The 13,567-nt window shown below is 35.5% G+C and overlaps 1 protein-coding gene across 1 annotated transcript; it reads right to left on the bottom strand.

Moving 5' to 3' along the window:
- Positions 1 to 4,366: 4,366 nt before the first annotated feature.
- LOC101900708 (fork head domain-containing protein FD3) lies at positions 4,367 to 11,017 on the bottom strand. The gene is made up of 2 exons (XM_020040090.2): positions 10,496 to 11,017; positions 4,367 to 5,956 (listed from the first exon to the last, which is right to left on the bottom strand). The coding sequence occupies exons 1-2, from the start codon at positions 10,975 to 10,977 to the stop codon at positions 4,738 to 4,740; spliced, it is 1,701 nt and encodes a 566-aa protein (XP_019895649.1). The 5' UTR covers positions 10,978 to 11,017; the 3' UTR covers positions 4,367 to 4,737.
- Between the last annotated feature and the right edge of the window lie 2,550 nt (positions 11,018 to 13,567).

The following is a 13,567-nucleotide window of genomic DNA, read 5'->3' as shown; positions in this document are numbered from 1 at the left end:
TTATTTTGATGATCTTAGCGACAATATTTACCTGATTTTTTTTTCAAAATTAGTATTTGAAGTTCGTAATGGATATTATAGCCTATGACAGAAAATTGTCGGTGCAGGTCCACGTTTTATAACTCCCATGGTACCTCCCTATATTCGGAATTTTGATGATTTTAGCTACATTACAAACAGATTTTTTTTCGCTTTTGAATTTTATAATAGCTAATGACAAAAGTTGCCTATGCAGGTCCACGTCCTCGTATAGACCCTAATATACGGCTACATTCAGTATTTTCAAAATTTTAAGAGAATTGTTAACGGATTTTATTTTTTTGAAAATTGTCAAATTTGTACCAAATGGTGGAGGGTTTTCAAAGTTCGGCCCGCCCGAACTTACAGCCTTTTTACTTGTTAATATTTTTTGCTAGGCAACTATCAGACCTACACACGTTGATCTTTCTAAGTAATTTTTCCTCGGCAACATCTAGGCTTACAAGCATGATTTTTGTAGTGCCTGTAGGGCGAAATAACGGCTTAAGACCCTCGGTCTCTTTGAACCAAATCCGTTTTAGGACATTTGGAGTCGATATAGCGATGTCCGTCCATGCGTCCGTCCTTCCGTCCGTCTGTCTGTCTGACTGGCTAGTGCCCACGGTAACTCCCGAAGGGAGTGTCCGATTTTGTCAAACTTAGATCGAGTTCGGATATGGGCAATATCGCTCCACTCCTTCCCATACCTCCCCCCACAAAAGGTCGAAATTTTCAAAGAAAATATTTTATTGCACAGAAAGAGAAAAGATGGTCAGATTTTTCTCCAACTTTGTAAATCCTAATATTTCCATCAGTGCAAAGTCAGGTGCGAAAATGGAAAATATCGGTACACTCCATCAATCACCTCCCCCACAAAGGGTGAAAATTTTGAATATTTATAACTCTTGTAAAATGTGATGCAAGAGTCCGATTGTCTTTAAATTTCACACATTCCAATAATTTTATTAAGCCAAGATCTGGTGATAAGATGGAATATATCGGTCCACTCCTTCTGATACCTCCCCACAAAAGGTAGAAATATTGAATATCCATTGAGCTCATAAAACGCGAAATTAATATCCGATTCCATTTAGACTTGACACATCTGAGTATTTCTATCAACACAGGATCTGTTATAAAAACGGTAGAGATCAGACAATTCCTTCTGGTACTTCCCCCACAAATGGTCAAAGTTTTGAATAACCAAAACTATCATAAAATCCGAAATAACCATCCAGTTTTCTTCCAATTACACATATCTCAATGTTTTTATTAACCCATGGGCAACTTTTGCCATTAGCTATTATAATATTCAAAAGCGAAACTTGAAAAAAATCTGTTTATAATGTAGCTAAAATCTTAAAAATACCGAATATCGGGGGTACCGCTATATGGGGGCTATACGGTATTTTGATGATTTGCGTCAACATTTTTACCGAAGCTTTGTCAAATGTGGTTTTGGTTAAATTTTTTTTTTCTGGCCTAGATTTGGATCTTTTTTTTTTTTTTTTTTAATTTTAAGACTTTTCGTTGCTTAAGTCTTCATAAGACATTTTAAGGCTTATAAGCGTGAATTTTTAAATTTTTGTAGATTTCAGATTTTTAAGCCATATACGAATAATTGTAATCTTTCATATTTGTATAGGTCGTTAAGCGTGGATTATTAACATTTTTAAGAATTGTTATCAGGCATTTCTTGTTTACTTTTTAGACATTTAAGCGTGGAATTTTTAATATATTTGAAGCCCTAAGAGCGAAGTTTTTATTTTTAGGGCTATTAAGCGGGATTTTTGTAATTTTAAAAATTCAGCCCAATAAGCGCAGATCTTTGAGTTTTCTTAGGAAACTTCTTCGGACGTTTTGCGTTGATTTTTAAAACAAAATATGATTTTTTTCGGGCCTATAATTATAACTGCATCCCTTTACATTTTAGGGCCATAAAAAGGAATGGAAGCATGCTTTTTTTTTTTGTTTTTACATTTTTTTCTGAGAATAGTTTTAAAGCTATAAGAGTAGATTTTTTAAATGTGCTTAATAATTGTTTTTCTTTAAGCGGAGCCTATAAGGCCTGTAAGAGAAGATTTTTAATTATTTTTTAAGAGTTCCTCTGAGGAGTTTTGGGATGGATTTTCATGAATTAGACCTGGCAGATGATTGTTTTTAATGCATTTTTAACGCCTAAAGGATGAATTCTACAGATTTCAGATTTCAGATATAAAGCCGGAATTTTGTAAACATTTTATAAGTCAAAGATCGTGAATTTTTTAATGATTGATTTTTTAAAGATTTTCAGATTTAAAAGCGTATTTTTTTACATTTTTAAGGGCATATATCCGTCAATTTTGAAGAAATAAACGTTTAAGGATAACACCTCTATATTTTTTAATCCTTTTTTAGGCCTATAACAGATGGTGTAATTTTTTCAGGCCTTGTAATTTTTTTCAAGCGCGAGTTTTTTATTTTTCTAAAAATTAATTCAAAACTCCATGATATTTTCAGACCTCGATGTTTTTTTTCATGTATAGATGATTTATTTTTATACCTTCACCATTCTATGGGGGGTATATTAACTTTGTAATTCCGTTTGTTACTCCTCCAAATATTCATAATAAACCCTTCAAAGTATATATATATATATATTCTGAAACAGCGTAAAATTCTAAGACGATTTAGCGATGGCCGTCTGCCTGTCTCTCTGTCCGTCGGTTGTAATTACGCTATCTTTCGAACGAATTGAGATAGAAGGCTAAAATTTTACATACATGCATAGTTTACCAGTAGGCAGGATAAGTTCGTAAATGAGTCATGTCGGTCCACATTTTCGTATAGCCCACATATAACGGTATCTCCCGATATTGGGTATTTTCATGATTTTAGCGACATTTTTAACCGGAATTGTTTCAAATTTGGTATTTGAAGTTCGAAATGGATACTACAGCCTATGACAAAAAATTTTCTATGCAGGTCCATATCTGCCTATAGCCCCCATATATAACGGTAGCTCTCGATATTCGGTATTTTCATGATTTTAGCGACATTATTTACCGGAATTATTTGAAATTTCGTATTTGAAGGTAGTAATGGCTACTACAGCCTATGACAACAATTTTTGTGTGCAGTCTTGGTATAGCCCTCATATAACGGTACCTCCCGATATTCGGTATTTTGATGATTTCAGCAACATTTTTAACCGGCATCGTTTCAAATTTCGTACTGGAATATACCTATGGGGACTCCCGAAATTCGGTGTTTTCATGATTTTAGCGACCTTATTTACCGGAATTATTTGAAATTTAGTATTTGAAGATCGTAATGGCTACTACAGCCTATGACAAACATTTTTATATGCAGGTCCACGTCTTCGTATAGCACCCTCCTTTAACGCTACCTCCCGATATTCGGTATTTTCATGATTTTAGCGACATTTTTTACCGGAATTATTTCGAATTTTGTATTTGAAGTTCGTAATGGGTACTACAGCCTATGACAAAAATTTGTATATGCAGGTCCACACCTTCGTATAGCCCCCATATAACGGTACCTCCCGATATTCGGTATTTTCATGATTTTAGCTACATTATATACCGGAATTATTTCGAATTTTGTATTTGAAGTTCTTAATGGGTACTACTGCCTATGACAAAAATTTTTGTATGCAGGTCCAAGTCTTCGTATAGCCACCATATAAGGGTACCTCCCGATTATTCACGAGAATCGTTGCAAATTTTTGTATTGAAAGATTTTTATCGGTACTACAACTTATAGCAAAGAAATTCGTATAGGGGTCCACATCTTCGTATAGCCTCCATTTGACGGTACCTCCCGATATTCCGTATTTTCATGATTTTTGCGACTTTATTCACCGTAATTGTAACAAATTTCGTATTAGAAGTTCGTAATGGGCACAGCAGCGTATGACAAAAAATTTCGTATGCAGGTCCACGTCTTCGTATTGTCCCCATATAACGGTTTTCATTTAAGTGGTAGTTTTCGGAATTTTTTTTTTTAATTTTTCAATTTCCTTCGAAATGGAGGAGGAGGAGTTCGGCCGGGCCTACTTTTTTACTTGCTAAAGATTTTTTGTAGGCCTTCAAACGTAGATTTTACATGAATGAATTTTTAAGGAATTGTTGTTGGAAACTATTGAACCAAATGGAGGCCAAGAAGCATGGATGATTTTTTATGGACTATTTTCTAGAAGTAGGTTTTTTTTATTATTTTAGAGATCTCCCAATAAATAAAACATTAGTAAGTTTTTTTTTTAATTTTTATATGTTTTCTCTATTTTTTTTTACAATTCTTGTTTTTTTTTAATTTTTTTTTAAATAACTTAAAAATAAATGGGTGCTTCAGTGAGACCGTTAGTGAGATTTGCTTAAAAACTAGTCAAGACATAATAAATAAATACATTTACATACAATAAAAACGGATCTTGTCGGTCGTTTGGATCCTATTGGTTTTGAAGTTACTTTTTAAAAATTTAATTTCGTTTAAATTTTTTGTTGTTGTTTTTATTTGACAATGAGATGGGAAGAAGAGTAATTAGTAAAAATTTACATTAGTTGCTGCAGGATAAACGATTTTGCATTTCGGGCAAATTGGTCTTGTGGTTGTATTGGATATCCAATCCATATTCGAATTTTTGAGTAGAGCCTTTGAAATTTCACCACAGTTTTATTTACAGGACCTCGGCAGGATTTATATTTCCCCTGCGCCGCCTCAGTCACAGACACTCTCCGCCGCATCATTGTTTCCAATTAGCGTCTCAATGCGAAAATCTCTGGCCGCACTGTGTTTGGTAGTGGTGCGTCCTGTTTCATACTCAAATGAGAGCAGAGAGGATTTATAGCTGCCAACCTCCGGCAGAGAGGCGGTAATGTGTTTTGTAGCAGTTGGTGATGGTTTTACCACTCCCGTTTCTGGGGCTTTGCCATCTGGACGGTTAGTTTTATTGCTGTTGTTGTTATTGTTGTTATTACTAGCTATTAACGTGTCGTAGTTGTTAAAAAGTAAAATGCACGAGGAAGCATCCTTTAGCTGCCGCTTCAGGCCCCCGGCCCCTTGACTATCTCCCGCCGCACCCGTACTCAACTCATCCGAATCATCCACCTGAACATCTAGGCGATTTGTACTTAAACTCTCTATCGAATCTGATATGTGGGAATCCTGTTCATCGGGTGATTCAATGTCGATGCGATCATCATCGGATTCATCGGAATCTTGTGAGCTATGTGTCTGGGTGTCATAGTGCGACGTAGTTAGATGATGATGCGCCTGATGCTGCGGCAGGTGATGATGACCCGGCGTTGCTGTGAAACCATTTTCATCTCCACTGCCCGGCAGAGCCCCAAAACTGTAGAGTTTCATTTTTTCCAAATCACTCACCCCACTCATATCCATCAGAGGTCGTTCTGCGGCCGCTCCACGGGCGAAGGCCTCAAACTTGTCCACCGCACTTCTCGGATACATCGACAAATCGGTGTTGGCAAAGAAATTGAATTTCTTGTTATCTGCAGCAGACGCTGCTGCGCCGGCGGCGGCGGTACCTCTTAGCGCCACCGCATCGAAAACATCTGCCGCCGCAGCCGCCGGAGGATGTAACATATCAAAACAGTCCCGTGTACCACCCGCAAAATTGGGTACATTAAAATGTACCGGTACCAGCGGTACCGGTTTGCGTATCCAAAACGGTGAGAGCGTCCCAAACATAGATGTGAAGGGGAATCGTTGTATGGCCGGTGCCCGTTTGTAACGCTTTCGGCGCCGCAAAAAACTGCCATTGTCGAACATATCCTCAGCCAAGGGATCAAGGGTCCAGAAGTTGCCCTTACCCGGATTACCGGGCTCCCGAGGAACCTTTATGAAACAATCATTCAGACTGAGATTGTGTCGTATTGAGTTTTGCCAGGCGGGAAATTTGTCTTTGTAGTAGGCGAATCTGGAAATAAAAGAGGACGAAAATGATTAAATTATCCATGGAAATAGTTATAAAATTTATCAGATAAAAAACAAGTGTTCCGACATACAAGTGTATACCCTAAGCTTATGTCCGTTTATTAAAAATATTCGAAGAAGTGGACCTAAGAAGAAGAAGTCTGACCTAAGTCTGATATAAATTTTGCCATGGTTGGACTATATGCATATGGAATAAGTAGGTACAGGGTGAGATAAAAAAAAATAAAAAAGCAGCTAAGTTCGGCAGGCCCGAACTTTTAATACCCTCCATCATTTCCAAAAAAAATCTTGAAAAGTTTTAAAAAAATCCGAAAACTACCACTTAAATGAAACCCGATCTATAGGGACTATACGAAGACGTGGTCCTGCATACGAAATTTTTAGTCAAAGGCTGAAGTGTCCATTACGATTTCAAATACCAAATTTGTTACACTTACGGTGAACAATGTCGCAAAAATCATAAAAATACGGAGTAACGGGAGGTACCGTCATATGGGGGCATGTGACAATTTTTAGAAAATGTTAAAATGTGCGTAAGGAACCAGATAAAGTCGACCGAAGTACAGGATGAGATGAAAAAACTGCAACCAACTTCACCTGTCATTTCTAGGCCACTCGTCCGACAGCTGTTAAAATTATTCCAGTGACAGCTCCTTATATTGGTTACAAGCGTACAAAAGCATTTTGGTGAGAATTTTCCAGAAAAAAAATTATTCGTGATGACCTCCAGTATTCAAGCGTGATAGTGTGATTTCTTTACATTTGGCTGGAAAACCACAAGTGGCTATTGTTAGTGCCCTCCAGCATTTAAATGTGAATAAATCTTTTGTGTCTCGTTATCGTGATACTGGTAGAGTATTCCGACGCCAAGGAAGTGGACGGAAGAAAACAGCAACATCAGCAGAAATGCTGAAAAGTAAAGAAGCGACTTGATCGAAACCCGCGCCGCAGTGGCCGAAAAATGGCTCGTGAGCTGAACATATGGCAATATTCCATTCGGCAAATATTGAAAAATAGGCTCGGGGCAAAGCCATTAAAATTCCAAAAAGTACAAGAACTTACACCGCAACAGAAAGAAAATAGACTCAAAGCAGCTAAAGAGTTGCTTCGCTTGGTCGAAAGTGGTGAACTGTCGAATTTGGTTTTGGCCGATGAGAAAGTATTCGTTGTCCAGCTGTTTGTAAACAAACAAAATGATCCGCTCGTGTTTACTTTCCAAAGAGGTCAGCTGAAAATGTGTACCTTCGCTTGGCCACCAGAACTCAAGCGCCTTCCATGGTGGTGGTGTGGGCCGCCAAACAGCGGATGGTCGCTCTCCGCTCGTATTAATCGACCGTGGCATTGGAATAAATGCCGAATATTATCGCGAAAATATTCTGGAGGGTGTATTAAGACCTTGGGCACGCAAACATTTTAGCCGCAGACCTTGGACATTCCAACAGGACTCAGCCCCATCGCACTCAGCAAGGGCCACCCAAGAATGGTTACAAAAGCGAGGTTTCTCGCTTCATTTCCAACGCACAATGGCCACCAAAATCTCCGGATACCAATCCATTGGACTATTGTGTCTGGAGTATTTTGGAAAGCAAGGTTGGCACTAAAAAATACCAAAGTGCCGATCACCTCAAGCAAGCGCTTGGCCGGGAATGAGCCAAAATACCACAGAGCTACATTCGGGCAGCGTGTGACGGTTTCATTGGCCGTTTGAAGGCCATAATTCGTGCCAAAGGTAACCAATTCGAACAAATCTAAACTTTTTCTCAAATTTGATGCTATTTCTGAAATTTTTTGCTTTCATTCAATAAAATTAAAAATAGGTAACAAATAGGGCGTTTAACTTTGTTGCAGTTTTTTATCTCACCCTGTACAGTACATGAATAAAACAGCATATTATCAGTGACTATGAAAAAATTAAGAAAATGATTTCCGGGAAATATTTCATAAATATTTCTGTGATTTCTCGCATACTAAGTCGGTTTTATGAAACTGGATCAGTAGTAACAGTCCATAACGGATGAAGGCCGTGAAAAACTTCAGCCCGTACTGATCACAATTTGTGAGAGACATAAAGTAGTGGCAGCTGGTCTGCATGCCCATAAGCCATCAAAAAATACATTAGTATCTGAAAAAACCGGAAAGCTAGGATGTTGATAATATCAATTGGAATCCAGCTCAATGGAAAAACATTTTATTCCGGGATGAGTCTACGTTTAATATTAAAGGCTCAGACATGAAAAATTTTATGGTGAGAAGACCAAAAAATGAAGAAGACCAAAAATGCAGTGTTGCAAGGGTACAGTGAAGCATGAGGGAGGGTCCAAAATGATGTGGCGCTGTTTTTCTTTCTATGGACTTAGGTCTATCCATGAAATAAAAGAAGTTTGGCATCGGTTTGTTTACAAAGATGTGTTGGACATCACGTTGTTCCCTTTCGATGAGGAAAATATTCGGCTTATTTGGGTGTTTCAGCATAACAATGATTCCAAACATGCATCAAAACTTTTGAAAGATTAGTTGCGGGAGTCAAATATTGGTGTTTTGTCATGGCCGGCACAATTACCGCCCCCACAAAGGTTTCAAAATTGTGAATACTCATAAAATGCGAAATAAGCATCAGATTCTTTTCAAACTTGGAATATTCCAATATTTATGCTAACATAAGATCTGGCGCCAAGATGAGATATAGCGACCCACTACTTCTGGTACCTCCTGCACAAGTGGTCAAATTTTTAAATAATTATGATTCATTATATATATGTAAATCAAGTCAACGATATTCTTCAAACATATCTCAATATTTTTAACAACCGTTGACATAATGTGAAGAGTTCAAATTTTGAAAAAAATCTCAAAAAAAAAAAAAACTAAAAACTTCACAATTTCTTTAACTTCAAAAGTTCGCACATTGCTATACATCCTGCAACATTAGATTTAGTGTAAATATGGGACCACTCTTTCTGGAACCTTCCTCGCAAAACGTCTTTTTTTTGAAATGACTTAACTCTAATAAAAGGCACAGTTCTCTTCAAAGTTCGCACATTAAAATATTTGAAATAACATTAGATTGGGTATGAAAATGGGATATTTAGAACCAAAAAGGAATACGTTCCAAAAGGGAATACATAAATAAGTGGTAAAATGCTGAGAGTCGGAAAGCCGACTGATATTTTTTGACACATCTTAATTATGATATTCTACCATCACGTCCTCAAAAAACCCCACGATTCGTTACCAAGGAAGTCATTTAAAAAATTAAAGAAAATAAACGATCCTTGAAGAAATGTTCGTGAAAACCCCATGAGCATTGACAGGAAAAGATTGAAGAAGTTTTTTTAAAGTAGCACCGATTTATTTTTTTAGATAATTTCAAAAAAATTCCAGAATTTTCTTAAAAATCTCGTAAAATATCCGCCATTTTTGTCCGAAACTAACTTGTAAAAATAATTACGATTCTAAATGGCCAGAAAACCGTTGAAAATCATTTAAACAAGCTATGAATTTTGACGAGGATATTTTTAACTAAACGAAAATGATTCTTAGCTGGAAGTTTCTTAAAACCATCTAAGATTTTAGGCCCGAAAATCATTAAAAAAAATCTTCAAAATCTTAAAAAACTACCTGGTCGACGTTTGACAAATATAGCGATTTAGCGATGTCCGTCCGTTTATCTGTCTGTCCGTCTATGGAAATCACTCTAGCTTCCGGACGAAATGAAGAAGGTTGATAAAATTTTACTCAAATGTGTATTATGTGTGCAGGACTTTTGGTATTTTAAATGGGCCAGGTAGGTCCACGTTTTGGTATAGCCCCTATTTTCGGTATTTTGGTGATTTAAGCGACATTATTCACCGGAAACGTTTCAAATTTGGTATTTGAAGTTCGTAATGGATACCACAGCCTATGACAGAAAATTGTCTGTGCAAGTTCAAGTCTTTTTATAGCCCTCATAAACGGTACCTCCCGATTTGCGGTATTTTGATGATTTTTGACAGATTTTCCCGCAGACGTGTCTATAAATTGGTATTTGTAGTTCATAATGAGTTCTAGCTCCGGTGGCAGAACATTGAATATTTAGATCCACGGTTCCCTATAGCGCATATATAACGATACCCACCGATATTCGATATTTTGATAATCCTAGTCAAATTGGAACACCTTTGAATTCAGATACATTTCTTCATATAAAAATGTTTTCTTTACCAAATGGGTAAAAATTCGGCCCGACCGAACTTTATGTTTTTATACTTGTTTTTAATCTAAAATTTTTGTTCCGAAAAAATATTCTTAAAACAATACGGTTAATTTTTAGAAGGTTCTTTAATGAGTTTTCCAAAAAAATCTAAGTTGTCTTGTTTTTAAAGCTATGGTCAGGGGGTCCGTGAAGAAATATTCTTAAAAAAAACACACGATTATAGGTCAAAAGGTTTTTAAAAAAATTGTCCGAAAAATATTTTTAAGAAATCTGCCAGAATTATTGTTTTTTTATTTAATTACCCTACGTAGAGGTAACTCCTTAACTTACCTTTGCATTATGAAATCACAAATACCGCTCAAAGTCAGTTTCTTTTGTGGCGACTGCAGGATGGCCATGGTAATTAGGGCGATATAGGAATATGGCGGCTTTACCAATGGCGAATTAATTTTATCCGCATCTGAATCGAGGTTATTAGTCGACGTTGTGGTATTCTCCTCATGGGGTGAAGATGATGGCACTGAAACGTTGGAAGAGGTTGATGCCGATTGCGGGGCTACCGACGGTTGATGATGTTGTAGATTTTGACTAGAGTGTTGATGTTGATGCTGCTGCTGCGATGTGTGATGATGCTGATGTTGGTGTTGTTGATGATTTGTGTGAATGCCGCCGGCCATTGTTGTTTCTGAGGATAAGGTGTTAGTGGATCGGCGTTTTAGATGCGCCGGCGGTGAGAGGGGTATGTTGGCCAAATGTGAGGGCGGACAAGCGTTGAGCACAATTAAATCTGCGGCGGCGGAGGAGGTATGCATGTTGTGGGGAGGATGTTGTTTTTTTTGTAGTTTTTAAATTTATTAATGATTAATTATTTTTTTTTTAATTAATTAATTAATAATTAGTTTTTAATAGATTTAGTAGAATTTATTTTAAGTTTGTTGATAATTTTTATTTTTAATTAATAATTTAATTAATAATTGTTTTTTAAATTAATTTGAAAAAAAGTAATTTTCACTTTTTGTGTTAATTTTTATGTTTATCATTTTTAATTTAATTTTATCTTTTAATTAAATTTTAATCAACTTTTTTTAATTTTTATTTTTGTTTGGGGATTTGTTTTTTACTTTTTTAAATTTAGTTTTTTGTTATTTGACCATTTTTATTTCTTTTTAGTAATTTAAAAATATTTTTTTAAACAATATTTAAGTTTTTTTAATTTTTTCAATTTTTCCAGATTATTTTTATTTCGTTAAAATAATTTTTCTAAATAATAAAAGTCATTACTTTTCGATAATGTATTTTTTTAAATTAATTTTTAGTCTTCTTGATTATTTTAATTTCGTTTAAGTAATTTTTTAAATAATATTTTTGTAGTTTTTTGTTATTTGCTCATTTTTATTTCTTTTTCATAATTTAAAAATATTTTTTTAAACAATTTTTAAGTTTTTAAATATATTTTTCAATTTTTTCTTGATTTTTTTAATTTCGTTAAAATAATCTTTTAAATAATATAAGTCATTACTTTTCAATAATTTATTTTTTTTTAGTTTTTAAATTAATTTTTAGTCCCTTATCAATTTTTATTTATTTAATTCTTGTAATTGGATTATTTTTTTTATTATTTTAATTTTATTATTTTTTATATATTTTATTATTTTTATTTTTAATTATTGTCCTATTTTTTTTAGAAATACTTTTTTTTATTATTTTTTTTGCAGTTTTTAATTTTTTTCAAGTTATTTTTTTTATATTTTTGCGAAATAATTCTTTTTTTATATTTTTTCAAATCTATTTTTTTTTTTTAATTTTTATTTTTGCATGCCTTTATTTAGGAACTTGTTGTTTTGTATATTTTAAAATTTTAATATGGATTTTGATATAGGAATTGTTTAAAATCTTTGTGTGGTCTTGTTTTTTTTTTTTTTTTTTTTTTTTTGTAAATTTTTTGTTTTTAAATTTCGAAATTATTTTTATTTTATTTTTTTTTTAATCGTTTTTTTTTATTTTAAATTCCGTTTTCCTTTTTTCACTTCATAATCCTTCTATCTCGTTTGTTATTTTTCTTAAATAAATATTTTTTGTTAATCTTTTTCAAACATCCGTTGTATTAAAATCTGAATCGTTGTGTTTGTAAATTTTTATTCGAACGCGCCAAAATGGAAAACATCACCGTGTCTTTTGCGTGCGTCGACCACCCGTTTTGTCTGTCGCTGACGATCTGGTTTTTGCAAATGTCTGGACCAGTCAACCAGCAGCTTTTCGTCGCTTGTTGTGGTGGTGGCGGCGGCGGCGGCACCCAAAAACTCAATACAATAGCGCAGTTCTCCGGCCAAAACAATAGAGTTGTCCTGACAAAGCGAAAATCCCAAAACAGCCAGCCAACCAACCAGTCTTCCATCCTGCCAGCCATCCAGCTTTCGTGGCAAAAACAATCTCGTTTTCTCTCTCTCCCCCAGAATCTGGTCTGCTGTCGTGCGGGGCAATATAAAAATGTTTTTCTACACAACTCAAACATTTATTTATCCGTAACCGCTGTCGTTTTCATCGCATTTTGTTGTTATCATTACTCAGTTGTTGTTGTTGTTCTCGTCTCTGTCATTGCTAACTGGCTGGCAGCCGGGCTGGCCGGCTGGCTGTCTATGCCATGTTGTTGTTTTATGGCAAAACCAACATTGAGCAGTGAGGCGGCATCAACGGCCACTGCCCTCTTTCCTGACAGCTGACTCCCCACCAAAACTTCACTCATTCTCGCCTCCGCCCTGGATACAGATAGCTCTCAGGATATCTCTCCTACGGCAAAACAAGAAGGACATACATATAACGGTATACTAATACAAATACTTCCTCTCAATTAGTGAGAATGAGATGGCACAACTCTCAACACAATTTTCTCTCACCACTCCTCTCCTCCCCCCCCCTGTTACCCACTCAACCAGTCCTTCCAACAAAAAAAAAAAAATCACAGCCCAACATCAGAAAGGACGAAAAGTGGGTGCTTAATTTCCTCAAAGGGATGATTGCTTACTGAGATTGTTTTGTTGCTGCAGCTGCAGCTTCTGCTGTTGTTGTTGTTGTGCTTCATAAACAAACAAAGGATATGTTTATTTTTTGTTGTTGTTGTTTTTTCTATTTTGCTGCCGCCGAGTTTTTCCTCCTGCATCTCCTTGGCATAATGTTAAACGGATGTTCTGGCATTTTGCTTGTCTCTATGTAGATGTGTGTGTGTGTGTGTGTGTGTTTGGGTGAGTGTGTTTTGGCAGGATATTTAGGGTATGGTTGGTTGTTCTCCTTCCTGTATGTATCATTTTATTTAAAACAACAACATCATAAAATGGCGTAATCTCAATTCAGTTAAATGTGGCACAGAGACACTTGATGCGACAGTGGTATTTGGAAATTAAATTT

The sequence above is a fragment of the Musca domestica genome, unplaced genomic scaffold (assembly GCF_030504385.1).
Source record: "Musca domestica strain aabys unplaced genomic scaffold, Musca_domestica.polishedcontigs.V.1.1 8, whole genome shotgun sequence".
NCBI lineage: Eukaryota > Metazoa > Arthropoda > Insecta > Diptera > Muscidae > Musca > Musca domestica.
This window is presented reverse-complemented; position numbering and strand designations above follow the sequence as displayed.

Excerpts from the sequence above, each read along its gene's own strand:
- LOC101900708 (XM_020040090.2), bottom strand. The coding sequence starts at position 10,977 with ATGCATACCTCCTCCGCCGCCGCAGATTTAATTGTGCTCAACGCTTGT. Across the intron at positions 5,957-10,495 it reads TGTGATTTCATAATGCAAAG|ATTCGCCTACTACAAAGACA; the intron begins GTAAGTTAAGGA and ends TTTTATTTCCAG.